This window comes from Chiloscyllium plagiosum, chromosome 3 (genome assembly GCF_004010195.1).
Source record: "Chiloscyllium plagiosum isolate BGI_BamShark_2017 chromosome 3, ASM401019v2, whole genome shotgun sequence".
Classification (NCBI taxonomy): Eukaryota; Metazoa; Chordata; class Chondrichthyes; order Orectolobiformes; family Hemiscylliidae; genus Chiloscyllium; species Chiloscyllium plagiosum.
The window spans coordinates 101717755-101741936 of NC_057712.1; the positions used below are offsets into that span (position 1 = coordinate 101717755).

At 39.2% G+C, this 24182-nt stretch overlaps 1 protein-coding gene across 1 annotated transcript in view; it reads left to right on the plus strand.

The window, feature by feature from the left end:
* LOC122548393 (pleckstrin homology domain interacting protein) overlaps positions 1 to 24182 on the plus strand; it is a 168308-nt gene that overhangs the window by 122645 nt on the left and 21481 nt on the right. The window contains exons 20-29 of the mRNA XM_043686970.1: positions 3399 to 3523; positions 4671 to 4753; positions 5515 to 5626; positions 10537 to 10598; positions 12649 to 12804; positions 13811 to 13931; positions 16989 to 17114; positions 19625 to 19691; positions 21034 to 21087; positions 22936 to 23085. Of these exons, the coding sequence (XP_043542905.1) occupies positions 3399 to 3523; positions 4671 to 4753; positions 5515 to 5626; positions 10537 to 10598; positions 12649 to 12804; positions 13811 to 13931; positions 16989 to 17114; positions 19625 to 19691; positions 21034 to 21087; positions 22936 to 23085 (1056 nt within the window). The remainder of the gene's footprint in view (positions 1 to 3398; positions 3524 to 4670; positions 4754 to 5514; positions 5627 to 10536; positions 10599 to 12648; positions 12805 to 13810; positions 13932 to 16988; positions 17115 to 19624; positions 19692 to 21033; positions 21088 to 22935; positions 23086 to 24182) is intronic.

The following is a 24182-nucleotide window of genomic DNA, read 5'->3' on the forward strand; positions in this document are numbered from 1 at the left end:
AACTGTTGGGTCTGGCAGAATGTCTGATGGTTTATTGTATCTTGAGTTTTAGCCTCATTCTTCCTGTGTCCCACGTACCACTCAATGATTGGAGGTACTTGACCTCCCCATAAACTTGCAGTGACTTATTTTGTTGTATCGACAATTCATTCCTTTCTACCAACATTTTTTTGTCTTATGAATAATGTACTGGACAGAACAAGGAATAACGTTCAGGAAAATCCACTTTTGAATATTAATGTTCGTGAGACAGTCAAACCGATGACTCATGTGACACAGAAGTAACTGGGAGCTAATATTGAGCAGAATCTTGAATTTTCTGCAGAATAGGAAATTCATTGTACGAAAATCTCTACAATTTTTTATCCATCTCTGTCTCTCTCCCCCTTTTGGGGAATGGGCTAATGCTACATCAGTTATGTTGTTTGAAAACAATATAGAGAATGGCCTGGCACGGTCTGTTCTGAGTATTTCTTAACAAATTATTCTTATGCTTATTTCTACAGATAATGTGCCCAATTTCTGAGCTCCCCAGACTTACCCCCTCTCACAGCTAACAGGTCTTAAACCTGACATGTACTTTGCAGAGGGTGAGAGTTGGAGAATGTGCGTGCCATATTGAGCAAACAAACACCTTACCTCTTTGGATTGCTTATTGGATATGATTTGGAGACTTCTTAAACTGGAAATGGTCTTTGTCTAACCAGATTGCAAACCAACACAAAGAAAGTTGCATTTTCATTTTACTTGAAAGCTCTTAGAAGATGCAATAACTAAATCACAGAAATGTGCCACTGGTGTGAGGTTCCCAGCTGATGGTGATACTGGACCAGTCACATCCCATAATTTGTTTGCAGGCGCTTTGTCACCATGTTAGCTAACATCATCAGTGTTTTTGCAAGGTTTGTGACATCACCATAAACTCCAGGAACCCCAACCAGGACAAACATATAAATAGAAAGCAGGAGACAACAGCTTCACTTCACTTGGAGGTTACCACTGATGATGTTACCTAGCCAGGTAATGAAACGTCTGGATATCAAACCTACAGCTCAGCGAGCAAACCTACACCCTAATCATCAGTGTGCTTTCAGTGAAGCGTTGGTGTTCTGTTGGTGTTGCTATTTATGTGTCCTGGTTGAGATGGGACCACCATTTCCAGTTTTGTTTCTTAGTGGTAGGTAGATGGAATCTAACTCTACATGTTTGTTAATGGAGTTCCTGGTTGAGTGCAAGGCAACCAGGAATTCCCATGCATGTCTCTGTTTGGCTTGACTTGGATGCATACGTTGTTCCAGTCAAATTGGAGTCCTTCTTTGTCCGTATGAATGGTCAGAAGTGATAGTTGATCATGTCTCTTGGTGGCTACTTGGGGTTCGTGTACCCTCATGGCTAGTTTTCTTCTGCTTTGCCTTACATAATGTTTGTGGCACTATTTACATGATATTTTGTATATAATGTTGGTTCTGTTAGTTGTGGATGTGGGATCCTTTATACTTGACAGTAGTTGTCCCAACTACACTAAGACAATGTGTCCATCCTAGGACAAGCCAAACAGAGACATGCATGGGAATTCTTGGAGGCCTGCCACTCAACCCGGAACTCCATTAACAAACATATAGACATGATGAGGAGGTGCCGGTGTTGAATGAAGGAGCAGCGCTCCAAAAGCTAGTGCTTCCATATAAACCTGTTGGACTATAAGCTGATGTTGTGTGATGTTAAACATGTAGAGATAGACTCCATATGCCAATCACTAAGAAACAGAACTGGAAATGGTGACCTCACCTCAACAAGCCAGGATGCATAATAGTAAGCGGGACAGAACACCAACGCTTCACTGGAGGAGCAGTGATGGTGTTAGCTAGAGTGATGATGGAACGTTTGCAAACAAACTTACCAACTTAACGAGCAAGTCAACAACTTCATTCACAAACTGAGCTACAAATCTTCTTAAGAACTTAAAGTCCCTGGCTTGTTAGACCATAAACTTATTGTTTTCTCTCCATGTTTGCCATGGAAGTCAATCACATTCTCAAAAAAAGGCTGCCAATGTACTTTTAACAAAAGAACATGAAAGTTTACTGAACAAAAAAATTCATATTACACTGCACAAGAACTATCTGAAAAGGTCTTACTCCAAAAATCAGAAAGAAAGATTCAACCCACTTAAGATGAACAAGGAGAAATTCTCCTCTCAGAAAGTAAGGAATCTGTGGAATTCCTTACCACAGCAGCTTGTCAAGATCGGGCCATAACATTTATTCAATGAGATGGACACATTTTTAACCAGGCAATTGAGGCACATGAGTTAATGGGAGGAAAGTGACGCTGAGAATTATCAGATCAGCAATGAACTCGTTGAATGGTAGAGTAAACTCAATGGACCAAATGGTCTATTTCTGCTTCTGCTCCTACAGCTGATGGTCTAATCCTTTTCCCCCAACAACTACCTTAGAGGTACTCAAATCTTAGTTGAAGGGTCCTTGTTCAGTTGCCAGCACTGTAATCAGCTTCCTTCTTAGCAGCCTTCTTGTTCATTGACTGAGTGCAGATCTCTTCAATTAATGACTCTTCCTGACACTCTTTTTAAAAAAAAAGGTGTTTACTGGGGATCTCACTTACTGCTTAACATGTGTTCCTTATCCTACAAGACTCTAGAAGGCATGCACTTAGTTTCCACTCCAATTCTTTGACAGCCTTTGGTTTCTGATTTTCTTATAAGCAACTCAATTTTTTTATTACTTAGTACTGACTCACTGCCTAAATGGCATATAAAAAATATTTGGATGACCACATGAAATGCCATTGCATGCAAGACTGCTGGCCAAGTAGTGGAAAACTCTATTTGAATCGATATGTTTGATGACCTTCCCAGACTCAATGGGCCAAAGACCTTCTTTCTCTGCTGAAAATACTTTGACTCTCAGTTCTTGGATTACTAATAACAGGATCTTTTTTCTGATGGAACCAGTTACTGTTTGAATTAATTTGTTTTTGAACCCCTCCTCCTACCCCTCTCAAAGTTGTAAAACGTATGGTAAACCCAACCTTAGCAATTATCTCAGGATTGGGAAATAACATGCTTGTCATTTATCTAATAATTACATGATTTCCTGGAAATGCAATCTTTAGCTCACTATTCAAAATGACTTTCTGACCTGTAAAAGAAAAGATCAGATCATCATAAAAGTGAGAACTAAAATCAATTTTGCTCAACTTTAAAACCTAAGTTTCCAAACAGTAACATATTTAGAGTCTTTATCATACTGGGTTGCTCTTGAAATTATTTTGTATAAAGGCCTCTTAAATACCTTAACTTTTCTGTAACACTTGGAGGAAAGATTTTGCTAAAAGTTTGAAAGTTCAATATTAAATATATTTTGTACTTCTGGCAGGAACAAGAGCTGGTGAAAATAGTTGGGATCAAGTATGAAGTGGGACCCCCATCTCTGTGCTGCCTCAAACTGGCTTTTATCGATACAGACACAGGCAAACTGACAGGAGGTTCATTCTCTATGAAGTAAGAGCGGTCTTTCACAGAAAGTAGGAATTAAATCATGATAAATTGAATTGCCATCTGTCTGCAGGAAGAATGTGTGATTTCTGTATCAGGAGATCACTGATGGGGACCCATAGCGATGGTCCTTACCAGCAGATAAATACTGAGGAAGGAAGGGTGATTGTGGTTGCATGGTGAACGTTATTAGGTGAGCTGGAGGGCAATTCCAGGTGAGAGAGAGCAAAGATATATCCTTGTGTCAGCAAGACCATACCTAGTCTGAAACGAAACAAAAGAGAACAAATATTTAACTGAGATTTCTGGACTCTTTCTGAGCCGGTTCCCTGCTCACTGTTGGTGTACATTGGCTTGATGTAATTATGCATGACTGCTGTAATCAGCAATTAACATCATGCCAGGGTCGAAATTTGTATCTTAGGTGTATGACATTTATATTAATCAGGCCCTTGCTTGCATTCAAAGAGTACTGTGGCTTTGCCAAATATTACAAGAGTTAAATCGCAATGAACAGAAGTACATCAAGAAGGCAGTCCAGACTACTTATCCCATTCTGGCCAGCTAATCATGACTAAACTCAGACAGGATGAGTATACTTAATATCAACTGGACCAATTTTTCAAAAAATGCCATGTCCCGTCTTGATGGTGAGAAACAAGTGGCAAGATGTAAGTTTAAAAGGTAGTCTCTACTTTTAGTAATTAGTTTGGAACAAGTTTCAAATTTTTTTTAAATTTTTTACAGTTGGAGTAGAATTGACTTTGAGGTTAATGAGAATAGAATTGAGAGAATTGAAAGGAGCTTTCAATCCATTGTCATAGCTTGAACATGATTGTAAAATTTAAGATGTATCTCATCATGCCTCAGTGCTGCACATAGTTCACTGTATCCAAGATGTCGTCAGTCATTACTCCGTTACGAATAGACAAGATTAGATTATTTCTGCTTCTGAACTCTATAATTTCCAAATAGCTCATTATATATGGCTATTGATCAATATGTTTTAAGTTCTACAATATTATTCAGCTAATCCTTCTTTGTTTTCGCACTGAGTTGTCATGCCATCTTAGAAAGAGACTTAGTGTTCACTGTACGGTGTATCAAAGAATGTAAATTGGTATTTTAAGTATTTGTTTTTATTCTACTTTAGGTACCATGATATGCCAGATGTTATTGATTTTCTAGTGCTACGACAGCAGTTTGATGAGACAAAATCTCGACGGTGGAAGATTGGTGCGTATGTAAAGACAAATCAAATGAATGTTATTTGTTTTTGATGGTTCAAATTGGCATTAGTTACAAATTCCAATGCTCATTATCCTGCAATGACTATCCTAATAAGATTAGATGTTAACTCTGGTTAATAGACAATGCTTGTAGCGATCTTGTAAAATTGTGATTGACTTTTGTAATTTGAAGAAATAAGGTTTATAATTAAAATGTATGTACTTTATATCAGTTTTATAAAACAAAGCCTGGAGTTTTAATAATTGGGCCAGTTGTAAACTGTGGCCCTAAAGTACCTATTGGTTAATCACTTAAGGGCTTATATTGGAGATGATATGAGAAAGTTAACCATAGACTTATCACCCAGTGCTTAATTGCTGAGATGGCAAGAAGGGACTGAGTACCTCTTGGGGCCAACTCATTCAATTATTTTCCTTCCTTATCACCTCCAATGAAGGGAAATGCCCATCCTTGTACTTTTAATAAAATGCATGCTCAGGGACTCCTACAGTTTGACATAAAATTATACAAGTTTATGTAGGACATTATAGAATTAATAAGAGCAGTCAAATCTTGTAAAATTATTCTATTGTAAGAGGAATAAAACTTCTTATGGGGAATTACAGGAATATTCTTTACTTGGCGCATTAGTTTATTAAACTGTAGTTCAGTTTAAAATTGCATTGTATTTATTTTAGTTTGGTTGACATGGAGTGACTTTAATTCCACTATGAATATCAGTGTCCTTTTGACTTATTACACTTTAGGAGATCGATTTCGGTCAGTGATTGATGATGCATGGTGGTTTGGGACTATTGAGAGCCAGGAGCCCCTACAACCAGAATATCCTGATAGTCTATTCCAGTGCTACAATGTCTGGTAAGGTAATCTCTGACTGGATGTATAGTTAAGAATAACTTAACTGACTTAAATAGTGTAGTCACAATGTTACGTAAATGTGAGAGGGTTATTTGACATCTACTTCTCTTCCTTCCCTTGGAACTTAACCTCTGTACCAGATCTAACCACATCCTGAATAATTCCAAAGCTTTTTCCTTCACCAGTTTAGCCACATTACATTCCAAGAATTGATTACTACTGATATACGGGTTGGTAACAAACTGCATAAGTTTGCAGTTTGCAAACTGCACAAAGAGAAATTGTAAAATTTTCCACAAGTAATATCATTCGAATGTGAAAAACTTAGTTATCTGCTTTGAAGCTGTACCAACTATTCATTTCAGGTGAGAGCTAAATAACTGAAGATTTCCACCATCTGCATTTACCAGAATGATAACTGGGACAGAAATGGAAAAATGCAAAGGTGCAGTTGCACTGATGATCAGTGCTACTGGTTTGCCAATAACCCCCTTAGTAGAGCTTTTTTTCCAGAAGCAGTAATAGGACAGAGGGCTATCTCCAAACATGAGTAATGGGAGATAATTAAGATATTAACAAATCAACTGTACCTCCTACTGACCACAGCACCAGGAAAGGTGTCACAGCAGTGGAGCTAAGCAACAACATTCCAGGCCTTTCTAGCTGGTTACAGCTCTGTTGGCACAAACTGCCCTCTGGAGGAGTTTTCCCATTGATGATGGTGGTCTGGGTGTTTAAAATTGAGACGTTTTAAAAGTGCTGAGGAGGCATCTCCGAATAGATGTGGCCTCTCTCTGTGATCTGAAATGGCTGGCAACAGTTGGAGGGCCTCCTGTTGGTTATCTGGCTTTGGAAATCTGCCCATAACTTAAACTGGGCAGCAAGAATCTCTTCTGTGTCACGTATGTAGAATGTAAATAGAAACCATGCAAAGAAATGCATGTGGCTGATATACTGAGTGGAGCCCATTTGTGAGAAAACAATAAAAGCCTGCTAGAGAACATGCTGGAAAATAATATGATCACATGTCAACTTCCTGTCTCGGAAGAGAAATTGGAAAAATTCAATAGAACAAGAGTTGCAAATAGTAAAGGAAGAGTTGCTTAAGGAATGGCCAGAAACTAGAAAGAAAATTTCAAAGATGACCCAGCACTAATAGACACTTAGATAGGATCTGATCTATTCAGAGGGGTTAGTTTTGCAAGAACTCAAAACTAGTCATTTCACTGAAAATGAGAAAGGAAATGCATGATAGGATTTCATGAGACTCACCTAAGAATCAAGTGCAAAAACAAGCAAGGGATATTTTGTTCTGGCCAGGCATGGCTAAACAGATTGGAGACTTTGTAGCAAGGTGTTCAGTATGCAGCTTTTCCAAGAACAACAAAGCACCAGATCCTCTCATTTGACATCAAGTGCCTGAATGAGTTTTGCCAAAGGTTGAAGTTTATCTGTTCCATTATAACAGTGGAGAGTATCTTTTGTTCCTGAATTATTTTTCATAATATCCCGAAATCTCCAAATTGAGAGAAACTACAAGCAAACAAGTCATTATAGCAATGAAATTGCATCTTTGTAAGGAGTGGGATTCTTGATAAAGGGACAAGATAGCAAAATTTGCCAGCTCAGGAGTTCTGAAACTTTGCAAGCAGCTGGGAAATTAAAGCATTCACCATCAAGTCCTGGGTTTCCACAGTCAAATGGTCAAGTTTAAGACAGCCACTCAGACTATAGAGGATCTGCTGAAAAAAGTACAGGAAGGCCAGGGTGTTCCCATAGGTGGCTCTGTTTGAGTTCCAAAACACACCTTTGGACATGGTTGGATTGTCACCTGCTCAGTTACTCACGGGTCAGAGACTGAAACCAAAACTGCCAGGTTCTGAAAAGTAGTTAAAGCCTGCACTGTAGTGAATTATCCAGGAAGTGTTCAAGAGGAGACAAATCAAGTGCAAGTAGTATTTTGCCAAAAACAGACCAGAAATTTATCTGTCATTGGCAGAAAGAGGCAGGGTCCTAATCAGACAAGACAAAAAATGCCAACTTGCAGTCATGCTAGAAACACATGACATGCCAAGACCATACATAATACAAACACCAGATGTTAAACTTTTCAGAAGAAACTGGAAACATCTTCTGAAAACTAGCTAAATATCCTTTCTAAAGTCATTTTCACTGTCAATGAGGATTTGACAATACCCAAGGAGTGAGAACAGGAGCATGTTGTAGTGGGGAAAAGGTCACCAGTGTCGTCACCTGAAAGAGAGAGTGAAACAAGACCAAGAGAAACCTGTAAAGGACAAGTCGGAACTTCAAGATATGGAAGGCCAGTCAGGACTCCTAAATGATATGAAGGCTGGAAGGTTTCTCAAGACGAAGATAAAGTAGAAACTTTAAAAACAAATGTAATATACATTGCCACGCACCATCCTGATCAAGCAGCACAGTGGCTCAGTGGTTAGCGCTGCTGCCTCAGTGCCAGGAACCCAGATTCAATTCCAGCCTCGGGTAACTGTCTGTGTGGATATTACACATTCTCCCCACATCTATGGGTTTCCTCTAGGTGCTTCAGTTTCCTCCCACAATCCAAAGATGTGCTGGTCAGGTGAATTGGCCATGCTAAATGGCCCGTAGTGTTAGGTGCATTAGTCAGTGGTAAATATAGGTAGGGGAATGGGTCTGGGTGGGTTACTCTTCGGAGGGTCGGTATGGACTTGTTGGGCCTAAGGGCCTGTTTCCATACTGTAGGAAATCTAATCTAATCTAATCTGCTTTGGAAGTACATCAACATTCCTTTGCTGTTCGTTGGTCAAAATCTTGGAATTCCCTCCCGACCAACTTTATGGATATACCTACAGCACATGATCTGCAGTGGTTTAAGAAGGCAGCTCACAAACACTTTCTCAAGGGCAACTAGGGGTGGTAATAATAATACTGGCCCAGCCATCAGTGCCCACGTCCCACGAGTGAATAATAAAAATAGAGTGCAGTACTTGAAGTCAGATATAGGGGGTGCAATTATATTACTATGCTGGAGGTGTAATGTAACTAACCCTGCATGAGGACAAACAGTAAAAGGTTTGCCTAAACAACAGGCCTTAGTGTGTACATGTTAGAGAACATGTTTTGAGAAAATCACTGAGTGACAGCTCTCTACGCATGTCTGGATGCGACCCCCATTTGACTTTGTCACAGACCAAAACCCTCCATCCTGCCTCTGCATTTCAAAGGTTAAAGTTATGAAGAGTTCTCTCTCAATACTGTCTCCCTGGAGTCTCTAAAAACTTGATTGAAGTTTTCAAGAAATTAAAAGGATTTCAGGAGTTTGAGAACCTTAATTTCCACTTTCTGGGGAATCCTGAACAAGGGGGAGCAATCCGAAAGTTACCACCACACCTCTTGGGAGTGAAATTAGGAAACATTTGTATGTACAAAAGGTGGTGGGAGTTTGGAATTCACTTCTCAAATAGGGAAAGTTTTTAAAAAGCTATGTTAACTTCTGTTAAGCAAACATATTGATAGCAAAGGTGAGTGTACAGAGTTAAGTCACATTTCAACCATATATGCAAAATGCCTGGCTGCTTTTATTAAGGTGATGATTATAAAAACAGTTATACATAACTTGCAACAGTATGTTAGGTTTTATGTAACTAATAATAGGACAGTATTGAAAAAATATTAATGCCATTGCCTAGTATATTTTTGTATGAATGTTAGCACCCTTTAATTATGAAATTGAAATGTTATTACCGTATTCAAAGGATTGACTAAGGAAGTGAAAATGAATTGGATAAAAATAGTCAGTGGAACAGAAATTGTTATAACATGTTCTGAATATCTACTCACATAATATGTTGGCAGTGAATACAACAGGGCAGTACAGCAGTTAAACTCTGTTCATTCCAATCATGAAGTTGCCTTTTTTGTGTTTATTGTGTATCGATGGATGAATTTGTGACAAATCTTCTTTGATTGTAGGTGAAGTGTTTGACACTGAAGGCACTGTTGTCTTCAGATTTTTCTATGATCAATCTGCAAATGCAGTGTTTGGCCAGGATAGGTTATTGGGAGAGTACCTTTGCTATCATCTTTAAGACCATTCAACATTGGTCAACTGTGTAACAAAGGAAGAATTTTATCCACATGACTTGTTTGTAGGTGTGTGGAGTAACCTCTGAATTATTTTCAAATGTATTTCATAATATCATCTGAGTATGTGCAAATTGATCTTGACGTAAATTTTAGACAGGACAGAAGATGCATGTCGAGGGAGATTACTATCATAGTTAAGCTGAATTGTTTTAATGTATCTGATTGCTGTTGGCTTTTGCTGTAAATCACCACCATGACTGTTTCACTTCTGCTCCTCAGCAACCCGGTTAACTGAGCAGATCGTATATCAGCTCCACCCCCCACCGGAAGAGTCTTTATTTTGGCTGTGCAAGACCAAAGTAAATTTGACAATAAAACTTTATCATGTGTATTTATGAGGTTTGAACATTAAGTGATCCATTAGTTGTCAGAATGTCGTTTGAATGTTTACTTGGTTGCTGATTTAATGTGTCTAGCGTGTTAGAATGGAAGGTACCTAATGTATCTATTTTCTATTGTATATTAAATATGACAAGCACTACTCCAAGGCACAGGTCCATATTCCTTATACAAAAATAATTTCTAAAATACCCAGTTGCTGGGGAGGGCATTGATGATTATACAGAGTTAAGTCACATATCAAACATGTCATTGAAAGGCAGAACAAGCTCAAGGAGCTAACTGGCTACTCTTTTTTCCTACGGTACTACATTCCTAGAGATTACAATGAAGTATACAATTTAAGAGCCACCTATTTCGGGTTTGATTTGTAACTATTCATACAGTCTTTATAGGTTTATGTTTTGCCTTTCTACTTCTAGCTGGGACAACGGAGATACTGAAAAGATGAGCCCTTGGGATATGGAAGTGATTCCACATGATGGTATGTACAGACAAAATGGTGCATTCACCGAAAAATATTTTTGCTTTAACTACAGCTTATAGTTTGTCAAATCTTAGCTATGTCCATAACGGAGATCACTGATAAATTAAATCAGTGGTGAGATGCTACTAGCATAATCATTCATGATGGAATTGTGTGTGATCATCTGTGTTTCTGTGTTTTTATTCTCTTTCGTGTGTTGCTGTTTTGTGCCTGAGCAGCCATTCTGTTTTCAGGATTCCAAAATATATAGTAATGGCCAGGTATTTTATACGAAATGAAGTTTAGGTGGAACCACTGACTATCTTCCCTACCTTGTACAGTGTTTTGTATATGTCATAGTTGTTCTGTATTTTGGGTTTTTATAGTCAGTATTCATTCATAGCATATGGGTGTCATTGACTGGCCAGCATTTATTGTTCGTCCCTATTTGCCCTTGAAAAGGTGGTGGTGAGCTGCCTACTTGAACTGTTACAGTTCACCCCGGTGTAGCTTGACTCACAGTAGCCCTTAGGGAGGGAATTCCAGGATTTTGACCCAGTGACAATAAAGGAACGGCTCTATATTTTCCAAGTAAGGATGGTGAGTGGCTTGGAAGGGAACTTGCAGGCTCCTTTATTTCTGCAGTGCATTTGTAGATTGTACACAATGCTGCCACAGAGCATCAGTGGTGGGGGAATGGATGTGGGGTCAAGCAAGCAGGCTGCTTTGTCCTGGATGGTGGCACGCTTCTTGAGTGTTGTTGGAGCTGTATCCATCCAGAAAAATAGGAAATATTGCATCACACTTCTGACTTGTGCCTTGTAGATGATGGACAGACTTTGTGGAGTCAGGAGGTGAGTTACTCACCACAGTATTCCAAGCCTCTTGACCTGTTCTTGTAGCCACTGTGTTTATGTGGCGATCCAGATGATTTTGTGGTCAAGGGTCAACCCCAAGGATATTGATTGTGGGGGATTCAGTGATGGCAACACCATTGAATGTCAAGGGCAGTGGATAAGTTATTTCTTACTGATGATGGTCACAGCCTGGCATTTGTACAACACGAGCGTTACTTGACCCTTGGTAGTTTCTGTTCAATTCTTTTGCAAAATTGTTAAATATAACATGAGGTCAAATAATTATTCTGTGTAAAGCTTCACTGACATATCCTAACCCAAGAATGAAGCCTTAAGTCATAACATTTATTTTGCAATGCAATCTATAAATGTACAACCAGTAGATCTTTAGTAGCAGTGCACATGACAAGTTGGAATATATGGCCTTTCTCAGTCATCCAAGATTTTCATGCTGCAGTTTCTTTGCCTGTCTCCTGTTACTTCTTCCTTTTTCCTTATTGCCTTTCTCATTAAATTTATTATGTTTTTCATCCCTGATCTTTTCCTCGTTGCTGTCTGCATTTTCTTTGTGCTTATTATTTGGAAAAGGCATTGATAACTACTGTCTGTAATTTGGATTGGTGTCGTGGGCAAAATCTGGTTGCCTGGCTCCTTCTGCCATTCTCCACCTCCTGTGGTGCTGTAATCATTTAGTCCCATTGTGCCTCTTTACTGTTTTGCCTTCCTACTGTGCTAATCCATAGTTTGACAAAGCTGTAAAAGATGCAAACAAAAGGATTTTTTCTAGAGGAACAGAACTGAAATATAAACAGATTCTGGTAAAAATGGTTGATGATACCTTCCTTATACTGTATTGAGGATTTTGTGCACAGTTCTGCTGTCCATATTATCAAAAAAAGGAGCATTGGCAAAAAAAAATTACAAGGATAACACAAGAAATACAGCTATCATGAAAGTCTGGGCAGGCTAGGGCTCTTTCATTTAGAAAGTGGAAGATTGAGGGGTGACCTTATTAAACATTCAAAAATTATGAAGAAGTTTCATTTTTGTCATTCACTCTTGTCTGTCCAGCTACTCATAGCCAACGTTTTTTAAAAGAAAGAGAAATTTAAACTTTATCTGAATTGGGTTTGGCTAGCGTTAACGTTCCGTTAATAAGACAATGTCATCATATTATTTCCTTTGGATTAACTGTGCTTATTGTGTTTCAGCTGTTTTCCCCACTGAACCTGGATCAAGTGTTCCCTTGACTGCTGCTGAGCATAAGATACAGCTGTACAAATCTCAGGAAGGAGAATGGGGCTGCAGAAAGAGAGATGAAGAATGTGATAGAATTTATAATGGGATCTGTCAGCTCATAACTCTTGGTATGTCCTTATCCAAAAAAAACTGAAGTAACTAAATTAAAGTCAAACGTGCAGTTGGACAAGAAGCTTTGACTAAACTGTTAGATGTCCTTTTGAACTAAATTCACATTAACCTCCTAATCCCACTCTCCATGTACCAGGTGTCTGAGTGGTACTAGCAAGATCCCACTCAAGAGATTCAATGCCTTTTTCTTTACCAGTCTTCTAATAGTGCCTCCGTAACTAATTAATAAACATTTGACATTGACTTGAGGTGATTGAGATCTCTAATTCACTGTCAGAAATCAAATATATGTTGTGATTCCTGGCTCAACTCTGAAGAACAACACCTGAAGCATTCAGAATTTTGTTTCTTTCTGAAAATTATTTTTCAACTAACAAACAAGGTGACTAAAATGATTAATTTCTACAATTTACCATAGATAATGGATAACTCCTAAAAGTTCTTGCCACATTCCTTTATGTTAACATCATTTTTGACATTTCTGATATCTCTTTTGTTTCCTTTGTTGGGCCTCTTACTGAGATATTTGGAATATTGATAGTTACAGGTGAGGTACTGGAACACAGGAGGTTGGCTAACGTGGTGCCACTGTTTAAGAAAGGTGGTAACGTCAAGCCAGGGAATTATGGACCAGTGAGCCTGACGTCAGTGGTGGGCAAGTTGTTGGAGGGAATCCTGAGGGACAGGATGTACATTTATTTGGAAAGGCAAGAACTGATTTGTGATAGTCAACATGGCTTTATGCATGGGATATCATATCTCACAAAACTTGATTGAGTTTTTTGAAGAAGTAACAAAGAGGATTGATGAGGGCAGATCGGTAGGTGTAATCTATATGGACTTCAGTAAGGCGTTCGACAAGGCTCCCCATGGGAGACTGGTTAGCAAGGTTAGAGCTGCACATTCCTGATATAATTGGAGTAAATCTTCCTTGTCTCCTCTCCACAGGTATCATAATTTTTCAAGTTATAAATTCCTTGAACATTTACAATCTCATTTCAGATATTGCTGCTCCATTTGTGGCACCTGTGGATCTCCAGGCTTATCCTTTATATTGTACAGTCGTGGCTTATCCTACAGACCTCAACACAATCAAAGAGAGGGTAGAGAATAGGTTTTACAGGTGAGTTGATGCAGTATTTTACTTGAGAGCAGGAATAAAAGTCCAGTGCTAATCAACATGTGATGTTACAAAGTTAATGAGCTGGTGATATACTTCTTTCAGAGGAAGGACAATATTGTAATAAAAAACTTTTTATGCATTTGCAGTAGCATATCCACATGGGCAACAATGTTTATAAACTAGAGCATGGAATAACCAGTCAAAAGCTCACCCCTGTTTCTCAAACATTACCTCATTTTAGTAACAGGAAGTTGCTCTGGGTTGTCCTTAAGCTGCTTTTAGACAGTTGAAAGAAAAACGTTGTTAAAGGTTGAATTCTTTTGCATTGACTCAGCTTTGTTTTCCCACTCAGGGCAATGATTAACAGATTTGTGAGATTAAAATGTACCTAAAAGTGACCTTGGCAGTAGGCAGGAAATGCCCATATCTAAGTAATTCATCCACCTTTACTAAAGGGGAAAAGCTGTTGTGGGAAGAACCTTTGAATTTTGTGGGCTGTGATCAGTATTATAGAGAGAAGAATAGAATTACACTTGTTCAAAATATTCTCTCAATTTTTACCTTTGGTAAAATGAACAAATTTTCTGGCAGTGTTTACTATCAATTATAATTCACTAAATGTCATCCTTCAGAAAAAAAACAAGGGTGTAAGCTATAACTGAGTGATGGCATTCTGGCCTCCAACCAGAAGCTTGTAAGTTAAAATCTGAAACAATATTTAAGCATAAAATCTGGGCTGATACTCTAGTGTGTTTCATATTATTTTTCAATATGTATTGAAGTTATAATGTTGCATCTGCTGTGGACAATTTGCAGCACTGTCTAAATAATGGAATCAGTAATATATACTGTTAAATTTTGCAAATTCATGCACCTGTCATGGAGCTGTGCATTTCTGGTAGTGAACATTGAGAATTTAGATGAAGATATTAATGTGATTTTCTATCAACTTTATATTACACATAATACACTACAACAGAAATTTAGAAAAAATGGCACTTATTCTCATTCAATGCATTCCTTAAATGAATGGACATATTCAGTGAATTATATTAGTGAGTTTTGAGAAGATTTGTAGCTCAGGTTGAGGTTCTGGATGTAGATTTGCTCGCTGAGCTAGAAGGTTCGTTTTCAGACATTTTGTCACCATACTAGCCACCAACTTCAGTGAGCCTCCGGATGAAGCTCTGGTGGTGTAGCCCGCTTTCTATTTATGTGTTTGGGTTTCCTTGGGTTGGTGATGTCATATCCTGTTCTTTTTCTCAGGTGGTGGTAAATGGGATCCAAATCAATGTGTTTGTTGATAAAATTCCAGTTGGAATGCTATGCTTCTAGGAATTCTTATGCATGTCTCTGTTTGGCTTGTCCTAGGATAGATATGTTGTCCCAGTCGAAGTGATGTCCTTCTTCATCCGTATGTAAGGACATTAGTGAGAGTAAGTCATGTCTTTTTGAGGGTAGTTGATGTTCATGTACTCTAGTAGCTAGTTTTCTGCTTGTTTGTCCAGTGTGGTGTTTGTTACAGTTCTTGCAATGTATTTGTAAATGGCATTAGTTTTGCTTGTTGTCTATATAGGGTCTTTCAAGTTCATTAGTTGCTGTTTTAGTGTGTTGGTTCGTTTGTGGACTATCATGATGCCAAGGAGTCTGAATAGTCTGGCGGTCATTTCCAAGATGCCTTTGATGCAGGGGAGAGTGGCTAGGGTTTCTGGATGCATTTTATCTGTTTGTTTGGGTTTGTTGCTGAGAAATCGGTGAACTGTGTTCGTTGGGTACCCATTCTTTTTGAATGCACTGTATAGGTGATTTTCCTCTGCTCTGCATAGTTCCTCTGTGCTACTGTGTGTGGTGGCTCATTGAAATAATGTTCTAATGCCCCTTCGTTTGTGGATGTTGGGTTGATTGCTTCTGCAATTCAATATTTGGTCCGTATGTGTTGTTTTCTTGTAGACGCTGGTTTGGAGTTCCCCATTGACTGTTCACTCTACTGCGACATCTAGGAATGGCAGTTTGTTGTTGTTTTCCTCCTCTTTAGTGAATGTTTTGCCAGTAAGGGTATTATTGATGGTCTTGAAGGTTTCTAACTTGTTTCGTTTAGTGATGACAAAGATGTCATCCACGTAATGGTCCCAAAGTTTGAGTTGGTTGGTTGGCAGAGCTGTTCATTCAAGTCTCTGCATTACTGCCTCTGCTAAGAACCCTGATATCGGAGATCCCATGGGTGTTCTGTTGGTTTGTCTGTAGGTTTTCTTGTTGAAGGTGAAGTGGATGGTAAGGCATAGGTCCACTAGCTTGACGATACTGTCCTTGCTGATGAGGTTGGTGGTGTTTGGTATATGTGTCTTTGGTTCTTCTAATAGTGTAGTCAGTGTCTCCTTGGCCAGGTTGATGTTGACGGATGTGAACAGGGTTGTTATTTCAAAGGAAACCATTATTTCTTCCTCTTCTATCCTGGTGTCTTTGATAGTCTTCAGGAACTGTAACAAACACTACATTGGACAAACAGGCAGAAAACAAGCCACCAGGACACATGAACATGACCCACTTTGACTGGGACAAGACATCTGTCCTAGGACAAGCCAAACAGAGACACACATGAGAATTCCTAGATGCATGGCATTCTAACCGGAACTCGATCAACAAACACATTGACTTGGATCCCATTTACTACAACCTGAGAAAAAGAACAGGAAATGACATCATCATAGGAAATGGTGTCACCAACACAAGGAAACCCAAACATATAAATAGAAAGCAGGCTACACCACCAGTGCTTCATCCGGAGGCTCACTGAAGATGTTACCTAGTATGGTGACGAAACATCTGAAAATGAACCTTCCAGCTCAGCAAGCAAACCTACATCCAGTGATCTCAGTTAATTATTTGTCAAAAGCCAATAGAAACTTATTGCTGTTCTCATTTGGATGGATGTCATGCTGTTTATGCAGTGGTAGAATATGTATTCTGTCATATATTCTACCCATACATTGCTGGTATCATTCAGTAATTGTTGTGCGAGCTATATATGGTTAAGTAAAGTGAAGCTTTTTTTTTCAGACGCATGTCATCCTTGATGTGGGAGGTACGATATATTGAACACAATGCACGGACTTTCAATGAACCTGGAAGCCCTATAGTTAGATCGGCCAAATTAGTCATCGATATTCTCCTCCAGTTCATTAAGTAAGTTTTACTTTCTTTCAAACAGAATTAAGTTCTCCTTCCCTTTTATTCCATCAACGCTGTGATTCAAAACATGACTTTGATTCTCTTTGATGATATGAATTTCACATCCTAAGTAAGAAAATGTACTGAAGGTTTTTTTAAACAAAATTCAAGTATGGCTACTGGGTTTTGCTGCTGAATGGTGGTTCAAGTTCACATGTGATAAAGCTTCAAATAACAGTAATGAAACATGAACTTACCTTGTTCCAATCCATTTCCAAATAGGCTGGAGAGTTTTGGACCATGCATGGAATATGTCATATCACAGGTTATGCATGCACTGTCCAAGTTTTGTTTTACAGATGAAGGACCTAGCCGTTTAAAGGGAACTGTGCACCTATATGGTGAGAATGGCATGATATGACAGTATAAAAGAGAGCTTCTGCCACAGAGGTGAGAGACCACCTGGAGAGGAAGAGGCTGTTCTTAGTAGATTCCAGGCATTGAGGGTACAGAGAAGCCCTTGGAGCCCTCAGCTGAAGTGAAGAGTCAGGGTCGAGATTGAGGAAAAGCTGAGCAAGCATTTAGTGCAGCTGAGAGGCAGAAGCTGTGTCTTTGAGCTTGAATAGAACAGAACAGCAACTTATTGTCACATGTAATTTTACAAAAAAATACAGTGAAAAGTTTTAAAAGTCGTCATACTGCGGCATCTCAATTAATGACAGAAGCCTTAAATAAGAAGGAAGGCTAAGCCGAGACTATCATGCAAGGCCAGGCCGAGACTGCCCTGCCACACTGAGATGAGACTTTCATGCTGGGCTGCCGGAATATCTACAAGCCGCTAAAGAAGACTGCCAAGCCAGGACAAGACCGCCGTGCCAGGAGACTGCCACACTGAGGAACGGCCCTGCCAGGTGCCATGACAAGATTGCCATTCCAGCCCATTGACTGCCACCTCAGTGCTGGGCCTGCCGCTCGCCATTGAGGCATAGTAACCCTTTCATGCAATGGTGTTCTGCTCAGACTGGCTAAAGAGCTAAAATTGTGCCAATTAATCCATGCTGAAGCGTAACCTTGGGATGTTGGGAAATGCAGGCTTGAATGAACAGATTGAACCATCGCCACTGTAAAAAGTATTGTCCAAGTCAGAATGGCTTTTGGTGGATGTTCAGAGGTTGGATCTTTGGACATAAAGATATAAACATTTGAAATCCCTCAGGAGAATGACAGAGTCTTAACAAGACTTTTCTTGACTCTGTGATTCCTGATGTCAGAGTGGGTTGCTGATAAATCTGTGGGATCTGTCTTGGTCACATCTGGCATTTAATGTACACATTATTCTGAATAGAATGCCTGTGAAGCAGTATTTCCTTGGTGTTAATTCAGCACGTTTGGGTATAAGATTGACATTGTAGATTGTTTACTTGTTCGACTTTGCATAACAAAATTTACTTTATTTTGATAAATATTTTCATTGTAATTATCAGGGTTCCGCATTATAATAAAATCTTGTGGGTCTGGTTTTCGGCGAGATCAGTTGGGTGGGATTCTGTTTGGAGGGTCAGTGTGGACTTGTAGGGCTGAAGGGCCTGTTTCCATGCTGTAGAGATTCTATGAAGACCAACTTCATGCATGTTAATTCCTTCAAAAAAAAAGCTGACTGGAAGTTATCCAGTGTCAGTATTTTAGTAGAAAATTATATCTCCTTTTTGTACATCATTATATTAAAGTACAAATATTATATTAAATATTTTATTCTAATTCTAATAATTAAATACAAATATGATAAAACAAATCCAACCTGTTAATTAAACTTGTACTCTTCAATAAAGTGGTGTAGTGCTGTAATATTATTAGGGTACTTATGAAATCTTAAGGTTTATTTGGAAATTATACGACATCATTGGTGCTATAAACAATTATAAACTGTCTATTCCTTGCTATTTATTATTCCCTTTCTTGTGGTAACTATGAACTGCTGGTAGTTCTTTGGTTGATGGAAAGATCTTGTGAACATATCCTGAGATTCAACCATTTATATTCATTTACTTTTGCTACAGGTGGTAGCATTCTCTGCTCTTGAGTTCAAAAAAGTCTCTCTCCAGTTAGCGAGTTTTTCAGCTCAGCGAGCAAGCCTACATCCAGGCCCTCTTTCTCCAGTACTTTAACCCAAAAAGCAAGTGTCATATTGTCAGAGGTGCTTCTTCCAGGTGACATGTCTGGTGATTCAGATGGTTGTAAAAGAGTCAATGATCTTATTTTGAGAGACAGCTGGAGACTTACCACTGGTGCCCTAGCCAATATTATTCCCTCAAAAGACATTTCCAAAAATAAGCATATTCTCTTGTCACTACCATGTTGCTGTTTTTGGCAGCTTACTGTGCGCGAATTGGCTTGTACATTTTGTACATCACAATAGTGACTACACTTCAAAAAGTATTTCATTAGCTGTAAATTGCATTGGGATATCTGGAATTCATGAAAAGTGCGACATTGTCTTTTGTACATTTTTCTTTTTATTGTTGCAGAGACCAGAATTCTACTGACATCCTTCCATTCTACAATAACTTGAAGAAGAAAATGATGTCAGATGAGGTAAAATAAGATTGAGAAATTGAACAGAGAGTGATGTTACAAGGCTAAAATGTGGCAAAGTAGATTCTTTAATTATGTCTAAAAATTTAAGTTCAACAGTTGCGTAGTGCATTAGACACCGGATTGCTACTATGTCCATTCAGGCTAGGGGTGCTTAGCTGATCTCATCAAGGGCAGTAATTGGGATGTATAATTGACCTCAGCATCTCTGGTTCCACAGGAGAAAACAAATTTGTCAGCATTCCTGTTTATGGTTGCTGTCCAGTTGCTTTCTTCTATGAAGTGCCAATGTTTGACTTTTATGCAAGGATAAGACCAGAGTTGATATGTGAGGACCACATAAACGAATGGGCAATTGAATTCTGGAACACTTGGCAGTGCTAATGGAACTGAAGAGATAACCTTCTAATCTCTGTTGTATTATTGTTGCAGATGTTACATGCCAAGATATTGAATGCATTATTAGAATTCCATATAATGGGCATATTTTAATTGGGGCATTGGGAACAGATTGGGAAGTGGGAGAGGTTTGTAAAACTAAATAAGAAGGTTGTGTGTGGAGTGCCCAGCATTGTAGTATTCTCTTAGTGTGTCTGGTGGAGAATGCCCAGACAAGATCGAGCCCAGTGTTAGTTAAACTCAAAGGCCTTTAACATCTGCAGAGATAAATATGGATTATTGATGAGACTGATCAATTTGCTGTGAATTCCTTTGAATTGTATCATATGTACAGACATTAATTAGGAGCAGAGATTGGCCATTTGGCCCTTCAAGCCTCCATCCCCTATTGAATAGAGGAGTTATATTTTGTTACTTTGCGGTCTGTTCGAACATTAGCGGAACCTGTTTTTTAACAAATTCATTCATGGGATGTGGGCAGTCTCTAGCTGGGCCAACGTTTATTGCCCATTCTAATTGCCCAGAGGGCGGCAGTTAAGAGTCAACCATATTGCTGTGGTTGTGGAGTCACATGTAGGCCAGACCATAATCAACAATGGATTCATGGTCATCATTAGACTCTTAACTCCAGATTCTTTTCATTGAATTCAAATTCCACCATTTGGTGTGGTGAGATTTGAACCCAGATACCCAGAACATTAGCTGGGTTTCTGGATTAATAGTCTCGTGATAATACCACTAGGCCATTGTCTCCCCACAAATTAATTTTGGAAAACCAAAACATCTTCTACCCCAACACCTGCTCTTTTAAAACTCCAGGCTGAAGTCAATCAGCATATGGGAACTTGTCACATTGTAGCATTTAATAATATCCAGATTGTATCATTAGTACGTTCTTTCTAATTGTAATGTTTGTGTTACATTGTTCTGTTCTGGTTATAAGGATGATGAGGCAGAGAACTCTGATGTTCCAGGAACCTCCACCAGGAATAAGAAGGTAATCTGATCTTAGTCCTGTGTATCAGAAGCTGCAGCATGTATGCATGTAAGCCTGCGTCAGCTGGTGTAATGCATTTAATTTACTTTTAGTTCCTTTTTGGGATGGAGAAAAAAAAATGAGCATTAACTATAAAATACTTGAACAAAATGTCAAAATATTGCTTTTTAAAGAAGTAGTCAATCTGCTAATTGAGAAACTAGCCTGTATTTTAGCTGTGATGCATTTTAAACTGTCATTTCCTTCAGTGAAGTAAACATCCTTTATTTATCTCCAAATTTCTTGCATTCATTATTTTTCAGCGTGGTACAATATGGGTCATGTATGAAAGTAGGCTTTCTTTGAAATTACAGGACATTCATGCTCCAACATGTTATCCATGGAGTACCTGAACATGAGTTCATGCCTGTAATGTTAATATCTGTTCCTAGTTATGCTATCTGGAGTAGATGTTTCATGGAAGATAGATAGCTTTCCACAGGGACAGATAATGTCTCTGAAAGAGGATGAACATATGTACAAAAGCAAATTACTGCTGGAAATCTAAAATACATGCTGGAAATAATCAGCAACTCGAACAGCATCTGTGGAGAGGAGTTACTATTTCAGATCTCAAGGAGGTTTAATGAAAGGTGACAGATCTGAAAAGTTGGACCGGATGGTACTGGTGATCTAAAGGGGAAAAAGCAGACAGTGGGCATCAAAACAAAAAAGCAGCATCCTCACCAGTGGCCCACTTGCCACTGGTTTAATTCATGAGTGGGGATGGGGTGGAGGGGCCGAATGTGAGATCTGGTGTGCAGTCTGCCTGATCAATGCCATTTAAAGGCCTCATCTTGCCACCTTTCAGATTTGATGGGAGGCAATGTACAGCCTGTGAAGTTAGAACCTGTAGGTAGGCTGTGTCAGTGAAAGGTAGGGACATGCCCTCTTCCTGGTTCTTCCGTGTCACTCGAAGGCCCCTGTCCTGCACAGTTTTCCCTCCCATCATCCACTATCCACCAGCATCTCATCTGTGTTGCCAGAGTCTGCCAGCCCAGACCCAGCATGAGGTCACACTCAAGTGGAGGTCAAGTACATCACTGCCTGACTATTTGATTTTGATAATAGGTACTGTTCCTGGTGGCACTGCCAGTACAGTCTTTTATAAGGATAGATTGAGGAGTATGGGACTGTTCTCCTTGGAGAAAAAATAGCTGAGAGGCGATTTGACAGAGGTTTACAAAATCATGAGTGGGTTCGGGAGAGTAGATCAGGAGAAGCTGTTCCAGTTCATAAAAGGAACAAGATTGAGAGTGCATAGATTGAAAGTGATGTGCAAGAGAAGCATGGGTGATGTGAGGAAAAAGTGTTTTCAGCTAGCAAGTAGTTAGGATATGGAAATATGGTGGAGGCAGGTTTCATTCAGTCATTTAGAGTATTGATGGTTATTTGGATAGAAATTAGGTGAAGGGAACTGGGGAAAAGACAGGAGATTGCCAGTAGGGAGTAGAATTGTGCAGCGTGATGTGGCATCCTCCTGCAATGTAACAATTCTGTGATTCTCTGACTGCAGAACTGCAGGCCTCTGATTGGATGGCAGCTCTGTGAAGTGGGACCTCCGTCTGGGGAGGAGCGAATGTTGCCTCTTGGCAATTGACTCAAGATTTAAAGAGGGGTGAAGCTGGAGTGCAAGGAGCCTGAGCTCAGCATGTAATCCAGCCTGCTAATTCTGTTTTACTCTGCATCAATGCTACCTGACCTGCTGAGAATTTCCTGTATTTTATTTCATCTTATTTTGCCTCGACAAATATCTTGCATTTGTTGTGAGGGCATAAACTTTTAATTCTTGTATTTTGGGGAGTCCAGGAATACCAGCCAAGGAGGACGCAGCGTAATCGTGTCCAGTCACATGATATTAATGCCTGGAAGGTGCGCTGTAGAGAACTGCTGCATCTAATCTTTCAGTGCGAAGATTCGGAGCCTTTCCGTCGGCCGGTGGATTTATTCCAGTATCCCGTACGTAAATACTTGCTGTAACATAGTTACTTATGTGCTGTTTACATTATTGAATGTTTTTTAAAGTAACTGAGGCATATTAAAAGTGTTTTGATAATGAATACAAAGGGAAGTTTTGGTCACAGCAAGGTGCTTCGTAATTCTGGGAGTGCAGACTTTAGAAATAGTTGAAGGGACCTTGTCCCTGTTTTGCTATATAGCATTTTTAATACTTTGCTTTTGTACTTCATCTAACTCCTGTTGAAATAAGACATATACCAGATTTTTATACATTACTATCTCCTTCCCCAACAGGGAGCTCTCCCTTCCATAACATGCACATGTCACCCTTTATATGGCCTGAGTTTTAAAAGTTGACATATCTTTGGAGTTTCCAGTGCTGTTTGGAAAGTGCTAGGTTTGGTTGGGGGCAGGGCTATTCAGATTCAGAACTTAGCTAACTTGCAGGAAGATTCAGATCTGGGAACTGCACAATTTATTGTCCTATAGTGACCAGTTGTTTGTCTCCTGCACTCCTCCATCCATTTGGGTCCCCACCCACTGCCTGAAGAATTCACTGCCTGAATAATCAATGCACAATGGTAACAGTGTGTACCATCTACAAGATGCACACAAGAAGTCACCACATGTTCTTCAGGGAGTATCCCCCAAGTTACTGAGATCTACCATCTGGAAGAACAAGAGCAGCAGTCAATTGCACTACATGGAAATTCCCCTCCAAAACACAGAACAGATTGCTTTTGGAATATAGTTACTATTGCTTCATTGTCATAGAAACCATGGGAGAAGCTCATCACATCCATTTGATGTCACTTGGCAAAATCCTGGGCTTCGCTACCTATTTATGATTGAAACGATTAGATCATCTCCTGAAGGGCAGTTAGGGATGAACAATAAATGCTGGTCTTGCTAGCAACACTATAGCTCATGATTGATTGAAAGGAGAAATCAAAAGGCTCATGGCAAATTTTAATTGTTTTTGAGAAACAGAAATTTGCAGGATTGTGAATAATTAGGCAGGTATAGTCAGGGTTGCATATTTCAAAATATTGCATGAACTGCTAAACGGCAGACATTAAATCAAACTCTGTTTACTG